Raw genomic sequence first — 16,078 nt, 5'->3', positions numbered from 1 at the left:
CCCTTCAGATGCCGTTCTTCTCTTCATTTTAACGCATTGCTGTTTGTCTCTACATATCTTAGGAATACTATTGTTTGTGCCGCTTTTTGTTCCGCCACTCCAAGATGCTCAGGATTACACTTTATTGGAACCACTTGCCATCTGCTTGACTGCCAATTCTTGATCCAACCAAGGGACGGAGAATTGTCTCTTCCTGTCAAAAAAGAACGGTCTTGGACACCGATTGACGGGATGTGGTCAAATTGGTCACCTTATTCGCCTTGTTCAAAGACTTGTGGACCCGGTACGAAAAGCCGAAGTCGGACTTGCAATTCTCCAACTCCGGCTTATGGAGGATCCTATTGTCTTGGGTTGGGTGACGAGACCAGTGCTTGTAATCTCCAGAAATGTGTGGGATCAGGTGAGTAAAAAGTAAAAGATTGGTTAGAGCTTGCTGCAACAACATTACTTGTCGATAATTTTCGGCTCCTTGATATTTGAAGACTTATTTTCCACGAATTGCATGCACAGAAAGCAAAGAGTTTCAAAATTAACAAGCAGAATCGATAAAAGCTTGGATGTTGCTCTAGATTGACTTTGAACGTTATGGTTTTTTAGGCTTACTCATGAAATGGGAGTTCACATGCCGCTTACAACGACATGTTTAGGCATAATCCTAATTGGCAACCCCAGTTTCACATTCACAAGCTTTTTCATTTCTCATTTTACAGTGTGCCCGGAAATTGAATTTACACGCCTTCAACATCAGCTCTTTTGTCACGATTCAATGAAACAGCTTGAAACAAACTAATAAAAAGTAGCCACATTGAACGTTAACCTAGATCAGTCATCAATTTTATAATTAAGATTATATCTCCGCCAGAATATTTACTGATTATTTCGAGCCTTCTGTTTTAAATCTTGTTTGATGTGTACATAGGCTTGGTATGTAAAATAACTTTCCCTGTCAAAGCCATATTGGTTTATGGGAAGGCGGATTCGAACTTTTCTTCGTTTTAGAGGATGGTCATATGGTCTAGCAACTCTCCAGACTTGTTTCCAAAGGAAGACCAATGAGTTGCGAGGATTTAGTTACTTTGAAACTCGAAATCAATCTCAATGTTCTGAACAAAACCGTAAAAAGGGTGGAAACAGACCTCGACTAAAACTCGAGACAAGTCAAATTAAAGTGCCACCAATCGAATCAGAATTTTTCGAGTATAGTGTAGCTACATCATTAAATAATGGCCTTACTCATGGGACTTATTCTGACAGTTTTAAAACAAATAAAAGAGGAGGAACTCAATTTCTGAACACACTGTATTCTTTGTCCTGGTTACTAGATCCTAAAGGTGGTGCAATTTGCAAGATCAGTAAGTAATTAATTGCTTTTGTATTGACAGACAGGATGGTCAAATACGCTCACGAATGCCTATTATGGTTTTGCGGATACACATTGATTATTTTTTGGGATTAGATGAGCAAAGGGAGCATGCCATTCTATTATCCTTGATTGCTGAATTCGAAGGTTATTTGGACCCCTTTTACGAAATTTGGACTCAGTAACACCGACTGGACAATGGCACATCGTTTTTAATCGATCAGGATTGACGATCGAAGCCTTTTTCCGAATTCAAAAGAGTAAGAGTAAGAGTGAGCAAGCCTAATCTGATTGCATTTGCAGTTCAAGTTAACATAGGGTTCGTGAAAGTAGTCGATGAATGAGGCAAAGGTATTTGTCGCTGATTTATGAGAAATTGTGATGCCTTTTCAGATGCCACCAAGTTCCAGCTTTCACGAAACACCATTTTATCATGCATGAGCACAACGGAAAACAATAATTTTGTCGATATTTTCGGGACCCTGAATGTTGGTGGTCTGACATCTTTTTGTAGCCAGAAAAAGAGTTATTCAAAACAACGCTGTTTGCACCAATTACATAACTTCAAGAATTATAACATCTCATTGGCAAAATTATTTTTTTGTGGATTTTTTTAGTTTTTTGAAGGTCTTATCCGTGCCAACAAACTTTAAAATTTGAAAAAATTCAAATCGTATAAGCCATTTTAACAGCTAATAAGAACTGGCATTCAAAGTTGCACTTCTAGGTGAGAGACTCTGTCCTGGCTTTTAAAAGTGCAATTCAAGGTGCTAGGCAGAAAATGATGTTGCAGATTGAAGGTCAAACTCACACAAACAGTCTTCTTTCACCAGCTAACTCTCTGTCTCAAACTAATCTCATGGAATATCTTGGTCTGAAAACCTAATGAAATATGTCACATTATTTGGTGGGTGGGTGCTAAGTGCTAACTAGTCTCAGAGCGTTGATTCTCGGCCAGCCAGAGAAGACAGCCATTGCATCATGCAACGCTACAAACGTTAGCATAGCAACGTTGAGAAACATGTGAAAACAGAAGTGAAAAACAAGGCGTTAAGATAGTCAAGCAGCCCAAAAAACGCACTACAGCTGATTTCCTTGCTTCCTCCAGGTTAACTATCTTCTCTTTTTGAGGAAGAAAAAAATCCCATTTTTCTTCAGTTAGATCAATGGTGCAGATCTACGAGTACTGCTAGAAAAAAACGGAAAACAAGCAAGGGGAAACTCCTTGACCTCATTCAAAAAAGTGATGGTCCAAAATTGAGGCAAGACTCAGTTTTGAAGAAGGTACCTTTCAAATTTGTACTAATTTGAAAAATAAATTTGAATGTGCCTTCCCTTTGAATATCATTTGCACCTTTTGTAACACTTTCTGTCTTTTTTTTGCACCTATAAGGTTAAATTTTTTGCACCTTTTTGTCCCTAAAAGACTTTGCTGTTTTGCACAATTTACCCGTCCCAATGTATTACCTATTTTTTAACCAAAAATATCTCAAATTATTCCTTATTCTCAAAAGGGCCTAAATGGTTGAATCACTTTAAAAGTGTAATTGTAAATCTTATTTTAGCTGTCACTCATGAAACAGATGTCCAGTTTTTATGACTCCTGTGACTTCTGTGGCCTCCATTGCAAAATTGTAAATGTTTAGTGAATTATGATTAAGCCCAATAACTCAAACTTGCTCCATAATGATTAGTGCCTAACGATTAGGCAACCTCAACAAAGTCTTACAACAAAGGTTGATGCCCCCCTAATGCTTTTTTAACCTTCTTCCATCAACAAAATTTGACTGACAGTGCTGAAATTCCCGGCTTCGTTTGGAGTATGGGGATCCGCTGAATTGTGTCCTCAAGCTTTTGACTTTGTGCAAGGATTCAAGACTCAAGTGGAATCGAATCAAGGTGGTGGGGATGACACAGCCATGAATACCATTACCCTTATTTGTTCCGGAGGCGGCGAAATATCAAGTCGAAGGGGACCTTTTGGTACTTGGGGACCAACTAGACGGTGCTCGGACGGATACAGCCAAGCAGAACTCAGGATCGAAGGGGCGCAGGTTGGTTCATTACGATATCTTATTTTCACAATGTTCTGTACCAAATGTATCAAAACTGACCAATTGTTTATGAGTCTCCAACTGAGTCAATTCGTGAGTAAAGAAATACATTTGATTGATTGGTATGGAGCTACTCATTATTCCCCACTTTCGTCGCTGTCCAGAGGTGGTTCTCTCCCTATATGAGAGCTCTTTCATTCCTTCAATGTATATTAAAAACAATTTTTGACCTGTTCAGCTTCTTGCAAAATCGCCTAAACTATCGGAAGCCTAAATAGACGAGAGAATATTCGAGCTTTGTAATCTACTTGTACAGAGCTAACCTCCTGATAACTTTTCTGTATATCCACATGTTTGAAAAGCTTTAAGTATCATATAATCATCGAACTTTAGACTACTTTGACGGGCTACCCATTAATCCTTAATGCACAAAACGTGGACAAAAAATTTCTATCTACGACTGGAGAGCTAAATCCAAAAGTCATTAAGCAGCACTTCATTCCGTTCAAGGTAGATTCGATCTACGTCCATTTCTAGGCTAATGGGATCTTGGCCATCTCTACCAGAAACAAACTTGGTGCCGTCAGCATAGGAAGAGAGACTCTAAATAAGACAAAAATACTAAGATTTTGAAATGGGCTGATGAATGCTATGGAAAAGCGAGGTCCCAAGATTTTTGAACTATTGTTTCCTATGCTTCGGAATTTTAACTTTGTTAACGTTGTTTAACAAATTTGATCAACAATGGATTTAACCAACACATTCCACAGGGTTCAGAGTGTCTTTTTTCATTACAATGGTATTAGTGTGGTATTTCTCAATAAAATGTAGTTGACACACAAATCTTTTGCATGTTGCCAGTCTCAAGTTGAACTAAAGCACTTCAAGAAAGAAAGTACAACCATATTCAACAAATTACATTGTAAAGTATAAGGGACTTGTTTCTTGAAAGATTCAATAATCACACATGTGATGATGATAATCTGAATAATCTAATGAAATATTAAAGCAATCTAATGTTATGAAAAAATGGGCTCAGAAAGGATTTAGAGAGTAACAGAATAGTAGTAACAATGTAAAATGCCATATCCATGAATCAGCTTGTCTTCAAGTAAGATTTTGCAGTGTCCTTGAAGAAAATATTCAATGGTCCTTGTCATGATAGAACTCTTTCTTATACAGCGAATCATTTCAAAATCAGTTTGGAAGCTTTTTAGTTGTTCTGATCAATTACATTTTTGAAGTGGAGCCACTTGTCAAACCTCGCGTTATCTATGCTTAGAGCATCTATAGTTCAGGGTAAGATTAAGGCCACTATCGAATACAGCCAATTACCAACTGAGAGTAGGGTCGTTCAGGAGGTCAGGTCGAAACCAAAGGCTTTTTTCTCTTATGGAAACTCTAATGAAAAGATGAAACACCCTGTTGAACCTTTTGAGGTTGATGGGGAAGCCATTAGCACTGTAGAGGCTATGGCTAACATGCTAGAAGATCAATTCTCTTGTGTGTTTTCAACCCCACTTAGTTTAGAAGCAAGAGCTCATTGTTCTAATGAAGAGTCTGTTGAGATTGACGATGTTACTCAAATTGAGTAATTTGATGATCTCATAGTTACAGATCAAGATGCTTTAGAGGCCATCAGGGACCCGAGACCCTCGAGCTCTCCTGGCCCTGATGGTGTGACATCTCAGTTTCTGATGAGATGCTCAGTGGTTCTTGCTCCTGTTTTTTCGTACTTGATGCGCCACATCTTGGATCTAGGCAAGTTTCCATCTTCCCTAAAGTTAGCTCATGTTGTTCCAACTTTTAAAGGGGGAGATAAGTCTCTCTCCAGTAACTACCGGGTGTTGGGGATAAGATTAGATGCACAATGTTTTGTTTCTAAAATCCTTGAAAACTTTCAAGGTTAAGTGAGTTTTATATCCTTTTTTTCATTGTCCGCTCTTCGCTAAACTTCATGAAAGAAAAAAGAGAATCCATTGCAGCTTTGCTATGTGCGGGAAACACTTCTACAGAGGTAAGTTTTAACCTTAAAATGGCCTGCCAGACAGTTTACGATGTCAAAAACTATCTTGATTGGCAAGCTGACCCTCCTCCTCCTCCCACCAGCAATTACAACTCCAAGAGTGGTTGCTGAAATAAAAAGATGCATCAAGGCAGTTCCAAACAAACCAATGCGTCGCATTGGATTGAATCCCACAGGGATTTAGACTAAACGCAGATGCCTAAATTGAGGTTTTTAAGTCTACTATGATACCCTGGATGGGAAAAGTAGCATAAACCGGCTCTTTGTCTTTCAACAAGACTTTGCTCCTGCTCATTCAGCCAAAAAGACTATCTCCTATTTGGATAACGAGGGAATCCTGTCTGGGAGGCCTAAACTAAGGCCCCCCAAATTTACAAGATCTTAAAACTCTGGACTATGCTGCGTGGTTCTTTGTTGAAAAAGAAGCTTGCAGAGAAAGGCCCCCTTCAACTGAAAGTCCTAAGCCGCCGATTTGAAGCACCATGGGAAAAATCCCTCCAAACAAAATCCCCACTCTTTTTCACCGTTTTCGGACCAGATTGGTTAAAGTCATTGCTTAGAAAGGATCATTTTTCAAAAACTAAGGTTTTGAATAAAAACGTTACAAAATAACGTAAATTTAACATCTATTATCTGTTAGAATTTTAGCCTTTAAAATTATCTTCTAAAAAATATGATCCTTTAAAGTGAATGCGATAAATTTGCTGATACTGTCCTCGACACCCGGTATAGGCCGATTTCTCTCACTTCAAATATTGCGAAGGTGTTTGAGAAGATCATGAAGTTCAAACTTATTGAGTTTCTTGAAGTGAATGAAGTCCTTCCTCCAAGTCAGCACGGGTTCTGATCAAATTTTAGCACGGTTACCCAACTGATTGAACATATGGAGCAGGTTATTGAGGGACTGGAATGACACGAGTAAGTTGACATGGTCTATCTTGATTTTGCCAAGGTGTTTGATAAAGTAGACCATGGCCATTTGCTTAATAGACTTCGTGACATTGGAATCCAAGGCAAGGTTCTCAATTGGTTAAGAAGTTTCATTCATGATAGGAAGTAAATTGTTAAGGTCAAGGGATCCCTTAAAGACATTCATGATGTCAAGTCGGGTGCTCCCCAGGGCTCCATTTTGGGTCCTCTCCTTTTCATCATCTTCATTGCTCCACTTCTGAAGCTTGGTGGTAGTAATGTCAGCATCTCTTCCTATGCTGATGATACAAAATTGGTAGTTGGTCGGAATGATCAGAATTCCGGTGGTCTGGAAGAGATTCTAGACCAAATCTACTCTTGGGTTGTTGCGAGTAACAAGGTCGACGCCATTAGATACTCCACGATTAGATGACGAAGGTAAAAGCATTCAGCAGGTCTCATCCACGAAGGATTTAGGTGTAGTCCTCCCAGATGATGGAAGGTTTGATGAGCATATCCAGTTGGAGGAGGGTAAGGCTTTTCAAATGTGTGGTTGGATAGACGTTTAAGTCCAGAGATAGCATCACGATGCTAAAGCTATACAAGTCAATTGTTCAGCCACATCTTGAATATGCCTCACCCATTTGGGCTCTGATGAGCTCAGCAGGTTTGCAAAAGGTCGAACAAGTCCACAGATGTTTCACTAGGAACATCACAAGAATGAGAGAGCTCTTGAATTGAGAGAGACTAAAAAAGTCGGGACTGTACCTTGTTCAGAGAAGGTACGAAAGGTATCTGCTGGAATATGTTGGGCTTGTTGATCCGGTGACATCTTTCAAGTCAGACTTGGACAAATTTTTAGATAGCATTCCAGATCAACCCTACATTCAAGGATTAGCTCGGTGTGCCAACTCAAATTCGTTGGTGGACCAAACATCATATAAACATTGAAAGGTAATAAATAGACGAATCATAACCTTTTATTTTATTAGTAACGGGGATTACTTTCCCTGTCTCGGTTAGTAAAGCCCGTGAAAAAACAAGCCCCCAAAAAAGAAAAAACAGGTGAACTATTTCATTAATGTTTATTCCCAAAAAGGCAAATGAAAAGGTATTTGAAAACAGGCCAAACATTTTGGAAAAAATAGATATTTGATGAAACGTTGTCGAAGATTGTTATTTTTGGATTTTTTCTGAAAAAATCAATTTGTAAGCACGAAATTGGGTTTGGTCCACCAACCATTCATTTATGGTTGGTTGTTCATTGAGCCGAGATCTGTTCATGACCTTGATTAGTGTATGATACCAGAACCAATAAGACTATCTTTTCTACTACAAAACAAAAATTAAAAATATCATTTGTATTTATATACAATATACAATAAAGTGAGAGAATGGCTACAAAAATGAGCTTATCTGTGACAAGACCGTTTTCTCGGTGCTTCGCATTTCATTGGTTCTCTTTAAGGTTTCAATATTTGCAAACCTTTCCATGCCATGTTTAAGAAAAACCCTCTATTGGATTTCAAATATCTCCTTCCAAGTCTTATTATTTTCAAAAAAAAAGTTCAAAGAACTCATTTTACATTTTAATTTGCTTTTGTTCCCTCCAAGTTTGAAAAACCGCACTGTCTAGAGATTGTCTGATAATTCTAAGGTTGCATAGTTCAGGTTCCCTTTCAGCGTTATTTCATGCTTCATCTCCAAATTTTGGGATGACCAAAATCTGTACTAATCCAGTACATTGTACTCGTTTCTTCTTCAAAATAAGAGTGCCAGGAAATAAGCAAAATCATGGCACCCTGGGCTCGAAAAAAGGGAGCCGATTTTCAGCTAAATGCACTCAATAAGAAAATGTTTGTGCCCAAGATATGTTCAATGAATATCCGATATAAACTGATTTTGGATCGCATTAATGTTAAAGGAATGCGCATGACGTGCCAAACACATTGGTAATCAAGACTTCAAAATTGGAAGAACGTGCTACGGTCATCTATTTAATTAATTTTGACGGCAACCAATCAGATTAATGGCACCAGGTTTTTCACATTGCCATTCTCTTACTTTAGTCTCTAGTGTATAAATAAATAAATGATAGAGTAGAGAAGACGAGTAGGAGGGCGAGCAATGGTCAGGGTCGCCACACAACCGTTACTTAAAAGATGATGAACCTATTTATTAGACATTAATGTTAAAGTGACTGAAGATGAAATGTAAAATGCAATGAATTCTACTTCCCCAAACCTTTGTTATATAATGTCCCGGTTTGACTGAGCTGCCTGGCGAACCGATAAGCAAAGACACAATATGCGTTGATGCTCATGGTGCTAATTTGCTGCTTCAAACTGTTTGAGCGTGGTCGTGGTTTTGGTCTGGTTGTGTCAATACTCCTAAATTTCGGCATGGGTTGTCAACTGTGTTGCTCTGGGATAATTTGGATTGTTTCGTGGAAGTTTACTCCCTGTAGTTTTCCACTAGGCTGAACCCTACCAAATTCGAATCTGTTTGGTGGCTTGTGGAGGCGGCATTAGCGTTGAAAAGAAGTGTTCCCCCGTTGACTGTTACCCTGGTTTTTGGGGTTTAAGCTTCTCCAAAGCCTTATCCAGAACACTTACACATAAACGTAGTGTTAAGACGAAACTTCGAGGAGTGTAAGAATTCCTGATCTCGCTCCCCAAAGAATAGCTTGAAAGCGGAAAGCCGCTGGTTATTCATTATATAGAAAAAATAATGTTCATGTTTTTTGTACGAATCAAGAAATAAAGATTAGTTAGTAACTAAAACTCAAACGATACAGTCCACTAAGCTAGAGGGATTAAACTCCCCAACATTAATGGTCCTTCGAGCCGGATTGCTAGTACCCAGAAACGGTTTCTGTGGTACAGTGTGTTAAGTAATCATGGCTGAAGCACAAGTGAGTGTTACAGGGGACCTGTCTGATGGTCCTGCTCTTGGTCGGCAAGTTCTTGTTGATCCCCAGAGCCTAGTGCGTTGATGGAGACACCAGGTCGTCGTACGACCATTGCTTTGATTCAGTGGAATAGGAAGATGGGATCCAAAAAGCGCGTCATCACTGTCCTTATTGGAGGTGTGGTAACCCTGGTCATCTACGTGAATAAACGTCAGTCTATAGTAGAACCCAGAGCGAGACACTTCATTGGTGACCCCGACTTACGAATACTACCTGACCCGACAGTCTAGGCGCCTGCCCTGTCAACTTCCTTCATTTCGTCAGCGTCTTAAGCTACGTTTTGATCATCATGGCCACCCAAAACCCCGATTCTGCCTTTGAAACGACTGAACCCGTAATGGCCGTCTCTGTGAAGATTCCTAGGTACAACCCCCGTCTTCCAGAGAGCTGGTTCCGTTCGGCCGAAAGTCAGTTTCGTTTGGCCAAGATCACCACCGAGTCCACAAAGTACCACCACGTTGTGGCGGCTTTGGAAGTGGAAGAACTCGATCGCTTCAGTTCCATCATCGAGACCTGTGACGATGAGGTAGATTCTTCCTCTGGTCAACCTTACACAAACTTTAAAAACCACGTGTTGAAGGCATCCAAAAAGAGCTACATTGAGCTCTTTGAAGATTGCATTGCTTATCGCATGGGCGACACCCAACCAACAGAAACCTTGAACTTCTTAAAGAAGTTGTGGCCTGATGGAGCGGCATCTGCGGAATCGTCTTTGGCTTTTCGTGCTTTGTTCATACGCAAGCTTCCCGAATCCATTGGTCCAAACATCGCTATTCTTTCTATGACCACTTCATTACACGAGCTAGCTGTCATATCTGGTCGCCAGCTTGCACTAGAAAGAGCTCTTCAAACCCCATCAACCGTGTCAAGAGCTCGACCGGTCGACGATCCTCCTAGCTTTGAGAATGAAGAGGACATTTTCGAGGCGGCCCACAAAGTACTAGCAGCCCATAAATTTGGTGCAAGACAGAAGAGTAAGAAAGCGAACCAGACTGCCCCAAAGACGGAGTCTGGAGCGCTTAAGTTTCCAGACAACCGGTTTTCCTTCAAAGATGGCAAGTTTATTTGCCACTTTCATACGATGTACGGCTCATCTGCAATCTCTTGTGTTAAGGGTTGTCAATGGCGATCCTCTAGCTCCGACATACGCAGAGTCTTTATTGATGACGAGCCTGCCTCACTTTACGTGGTTAGTGCCTCCTCTGCCACTGATTCAAGGATCACCCCAGTGCCTTCAATGGAATTGCACGATGGTTTTCATGGAAAAAACAACGCTATCAAGATCAAGGATGCATCCTCTGGTATTGTGTGGCTCGCTGACCCCGGAGCGACATGGTCTCTAGTCCCTGCTACACCCTCGGACAAGGCTTCATGCCCATTTCCTAGTCGAGACATCTTCCAAGCCGCGAATGGTACCCCGTGCAAAGTTTTTGGAAGGAAGACCATCAAAGTTGATCTCTCGGAGGTTGGTGTCTTCTTCCACACCTTTTTCGTAGCCGACGTTACCGAGAACCTCCTTGGCTTTGATTTCTACAGCTCCTATTATATCCTCCTCGACTGTAAGCGTCACTGACTGATCAATATGGCGACCCAAAAATCAGTTTTTGGAGCTGCTACTGTTATAGCTTCGATAGCAGCTATTCCCAAATCATCGTCTACTCCATCTATTACACATTTTCCCAAGAAGTTCAGTGCCTTACTTGAAAAATTTCATGATGTCCTCAACCCACGCACTGATTTCAAAGCGGCTGTGAAGCACGATGTGGTTTGCGAGATTGTTTTGAAGGATAACGTTGGCTCTTAACATGTCAAGGCCAAACCTCGACGACTATTTGGTGCCAAAATGGAATCTGCAAAAGATTCCGTCGAAACTATGCTCCGCCTGGATATCATTCGTCCATCAAACTCTCCGTTTTCGAGTGCTCTTCATGTTGTTTCCAAATGTGATGGTACCTTTAGACCATGTGGTGATTTCAGGCGCCTAAATTTCTGGACCGTCAAAGATTCGTACCCTCTTCCCCATCTCGATGACTTCTTGTCACTTCTACCTGGCTGTACGATCTTTTCCAAGTTGGACCTTGTAAAGGCATTCCATCAAATCCCAATGCATCCTGACTCTATTAAGTTCACTGCTATCTCCACTCTGTGGGGTCTTTTTGAATTTCTGGTTATGCCTTTCGGGTTGTGTAACGCTGCTCAGATATTCCAACGCTTTGTGTCTGAGGTTCTTCGTGGCATACGTGGAGTTTTCGCCTATATCGACGATATCATCGTTTTCAGTGCAACTTCAGCTGATCATTTGATCATTGTTGAGACTGTGTTGGAACGTCTGGCGACGTATGGTTTAACCATTAATGTAAAGAAGTGCATATTTGGTGCTACCCAATTGGAGTGCCTTGGTCATGTAATCTCAGAGTCCGGAGTGAGTGCCAAGCCTACTGGTATTGAATCTGTCGTTTCTTTCCCAGAACCCAAAACAATTCAAAACCTCCAAGAGTTTTTAGGCCTCGCAAATTACTATGCCCGATTTGTTCCCATGTTTGCACAGATTGCCAGGCCTCTGTATGACCTCATGAAGAAACCATGTGGTTCCGACCGTCCGATGAAATCCACCGCCAATTTGCCTCGATGGACCGAAGAAGAACAACGATCATTTGATAAACTCAAGTCTATAGTGGCTTCTTCTCACGTCTTGGCCTTTCCTTCACCTCATCGTAACACTCGCCTGGTTACAGACGCCAGCATGGTTGCCATTGGAGCTGTCTTGGAACAGTACCATGATGGTCAGGGATGGCGTCCCATTTCTTTTTTTTCTAAATCTTTGTCTAACCCTGAGAGGAGATATGACACCTTTGGGAGAGAACTCCTTGCCATCAAACGCGCCGTCAGGAAATTTCGTCACATCCTTGATGGCATCCCAGCATCCCACATCCATGTACTGACAGATCACCGTCCCCTAGTTTTTGCTTTTACGAAGTCAACGACCACCTTTGAATCCAACAGAACAATTCGAAGTCTGATTGAGATCGCTGAGGTGGTTACGGATATCCGATTTGTTAAGGGAAAGGACAATTCCGTTGCCGATGCTCTCTCTCGAAATCCCATCGCACTTGTGGGTGTTTCCTCCCTGATCAAAGCCATCGCCAAGGCACAACTTTTTGATCCGACTTTTAATCCCCCTTCAACTTTGCCAAGCTACGCCGAGAAAGAGTCCACCCTCGATGGTACCGAAATTCTAATCGACAATCGGGCCTGCAAATCAAGACCTCTCGTCCCCGAGTCCATGCGGAAACAGGTCTTTGATCATGTGCATGGTTTTGCTCATCCAGGTGTCAAGGCCTCGGTGAAACTAGTCCAGGACTCATTTCCTGGCCAAATCTTGCTTCCAATGTCTCTGATTGGGTTAAGAAGTGCATTGATTGCCAGGCTTCTAAAATTCAAACTTACAACCGTCCCTCGTTGACTCCATTTCCCACATCTGAAGCTCGGTTATGGACATTCATGTTGATCTTGTCGGCCCGTTGCCACCCTCAGATGGCATGATATATATTTTGACAATGATCGATAGATTCACCCGGTGGCCTGAAGCCACGCCTATACCAGACGCCACTGCTGCAACTTGTGCTAAAGCCTTCTTTTTACTTGGATTGCTCGCTTGGGTGTCCTGCTACTATTGTAAGCGACCGTGGTCGACAGTTTGTCGGCACCTTGTGGCACTCCTTGGGTACATTTCTTGGCACAACTACGAAATCCACCACAGCCTATCACCCATGCTCGAATGGGATTGTTGAACGCTTTCACCGTCACATGAAATCCGCCCTGAAAGCTCGTTTGAACGGTGACATTAAGTGGAGCCAACACCTCTCCTCCATTTTACTTGGAATACGCTCGGCTGTGAAAGAAGATATAGCTATAGTGCTTCCGATATGGTTTATGGGGCTCCCATTCGTCTCCCTGGAGCCTTCTTCTCCTCCAAGTGTAACGATGCCCAACCCGGTACATTTGTGTCTGAATTACGCCAAGCCATTTCCAGTAGATCTTTTGTCCCTTCATCATGGCACTCTCAAACTTCGTCGAAACCTGATCGCCTCATGAAGGGTATGGATTCATGTACACATGTGTGGGAAGTGGTTTCTTCTGTCAAAAAACCTCTTGATCGACCCTACCGTGGACCCTTCCGAGTCTTACAACGGAAAAAGAAATTTTTCATTGTAGATCGCTCAGGAAAAGTCGATTCCGTTTCCATTGAAAGGCTGAAGCCCGCTTTTGGCATTTCTGATACAATCGGTGAAACTACTACGCCAATCACAAACCGTTCTGGTCGTGCGATCAACAAACCTAAGTTTTTCCAAGCATAATTTTGTCAATTCCGCTTTTAACGGTTCCTACTTCCTCATATTGCTTCTTTTATCTTATTTTTTTCCCGTGTTTTATCTTGAACGGGGGTAATGTGGTAACCCTGGTCATCTACGTGAATAAACGTCAGTCTATAGTAGAACCAGAGCGAGACACTTCACATACTATCTATTCTGATCTCATTAAATCTTCAAACGGAAAGTAAAAAAAATAAATTCTTTTTCGAAGATGGGTATTGCAATAGATTTTTAGACACTAGATATTGGACGACCGACCACTCGGTTGGCTAAACAGTACAATAAACCGGTTTGTGATCAATTCTCAGGAGACCATCCAGTGTACTGTTTTACCAACCGAGTGGTCGGTCGTCCGAGATCCAGTGTCTAGAAGTCTATGGTATTGCTCATACGACATTAAAGATTTGTCAGTTGTAACGAGACTCATTTACACGGTGAAAACAAGGCAAGCTTAGAAATGAAATGAGAAAATACTATTTTTTATTGCCACGGAAAAAATGATTTTATGGCCAAAATTCGACGCTGCGCCCGAAGGGCGTCAAGAATATCGTATGCTTTGTCGCTTTTGGGACCTTTTTCATGTTTCCAATGTTCAGATTTGACCACGACATACCATACTACCAAGCAAAGTCGCTTAGTATGCCCAGGATGCACATCGGTAGCGGTTCGGTGTGTTTTCAAATCATTGACGAATAACGAAGCAAAAGGAGTGTGAATTCCTAAAAGAGTTCTCGCAGCCATGTAAAGAAAATAACTGCCTATTCCTGCGCATGCTTCTGGCAGGGAAGTATAGTCGCTGTTTCCTTACTTTTCCATACTAAAAAAAAGGCATAGGGCAAAAATGTGTCAACACGTTCCCAGGAACTCTCTTCATTCCACCTCTGACAAGGTTGACTTATATGACACATTTCGGCACTTACCTATGGCTAACGCATCGCCAATTGTCAAATCGGGTACCCGGTCCAACCATATCCAGGGATAAAGATACGGTCTCTAGTATTTTGAAAAGAGCAGATAACTTCATGCCGGGCTCCACAGTTACTCTGAAACATTTTAAAAGAAATCTCATTCACTGATACGGACGTTAAATCATAGGGTTAGTAAATTTATACTTGAAGCATTTATAAAACCTTTCCAATACATTGTTTACTCTTCCATTACAAAGGATTGAAAAATATGTTTGAAAATTTTGAGCAGTTTCTTTAAACGTTAGTTACGGGGACCCTGTTTCAGTAACAAATCAAAAGCTTTATTTGTCGTTTCTAATATTTTTAACCATGTAATTTAATCAATAAATCTAACATATTGATATCTTAAACTTTCCGCAAAAGTTTCAATGGCAGGCATAAATTGCTAAAAAAAATCTTTGTAGAAAGTCGGAAAAATTCAACTAAGCAAAATTAAGCCACATAGTTCGAGTAGAGTTAGACTTGAAAGTGATATTGCAAGTTCCAGTAAGCTCAATTAGATTAATCAGTCAAGAATTGATTTTTTTGCCACACGCATATAGATGTCATGACATTTCATTGACATTTGAGAAAACGCTTAACCAGAAATTCATAACCACCGCCAGGAGTTGAAGTTTGAACTAGCTAGCAGACATTACTTTATTCATTAAGGTATTATTACGAGGGAAATAATGGTACCATTTGTCTGATACATTATTAATATTTACTGCGTTATTACTGTAATATTTTGGTCATTTTTTTTGTCAATAAATCATACATGTTGTTCCAATTTTCAAAGGGGGAGATAAGTCACTCCCAGTAACTACAGGGCCAATTTCTCTCACTTCGAATATTGCGAAGGTGTTTGAGAAGATCATGAAGTTCAAACTTGTTGAATTCTTGATATACATGAAGTCCTTCCTCCTAGCCAGCATGGGTTCCGAGCACATTTTTAGCACGTTTACCCAACTGATTGAGCATATAGAGCAGGTTATTGAGGGACTGGAGAGCATGAATCAGTCGATGTAGTTTATCTCGACTTTGCCAAGGCCTTTTTGACAAGGTAGATCATGGCCTTTTATGTTAACAGGCTCCATGACATTGGGATCCAAGGCAAGGTTCTCAATTGGCTAAGAAGTTTCATTTGTGGTAGGAAACAATTAGTTAAGGTTGAGGGACCCTTAGTGACATACATGATGTCAAGTCGGTGTCCTCAGGGCTCAATTTTGGGTCCTCTCCTTTTCCATCATCTTCATTGCTCCGCTTCAGAAGCTTGGTAGTAGTAAGTCAGTATCTCTTTCTTAGCTGATGAATACAAATTGGTAGTTGTTAGGAATGGTCAGGATTCTGGTTGTCTGGCAAAGGTCCTAGACCAAATTTATTCCTGGGTTGCTGCGAGTAACATGGCCTTGAATGGAATGAAATTCCGTTCAATACC

General features: G+C 41.0%; 1 protein-coding gene across 1 annotated transcript in view; it reads left to right on the top strand.

Moving 5' to 3' along the window:
- The first annotated feature begins 68 nt into the window (after positions 1 to 68).
- Positions 69 to 16,078, top strand: part of LOC131893590 (vitelline membrane outer layer protein 1-like) — a 32,057-nt gene continuing 16,047 nt past the window's right edge. Inside the window, exons 1-2 of the mRNA XM_059243676.1 lie at positions 69 to 400; positions 3,155 to 3,414. Of these exons, the coding sequence (XP_059099659.1) occupies positions 232 to 400; positions 3,155 to 3,414 (429 nt within the window). The 5' untranslated portion in view covers positions 69 to 231. The remainder of the gene's footprint in view (positions 401 to 3,154; positions 3,415 to 16,078) is intronic.

This window comes from Tigriopus californicus, chromosome 2, assembly GCF_007210705.1.
Source record: "Tigriopus californicus strain San Diego chromosome 2, Tcal_SD_v2.1, whole genome shotgun sequence".
NCBI lineage: Eukaryota > Metazoa > Arthropoda > Copepoda > Harpacticoida > Harpacticidae > Tigriopus > Tigriopus californicus.
This window is presented reverse-complemented; position numbering and strand designations above follow the sequence as displayed.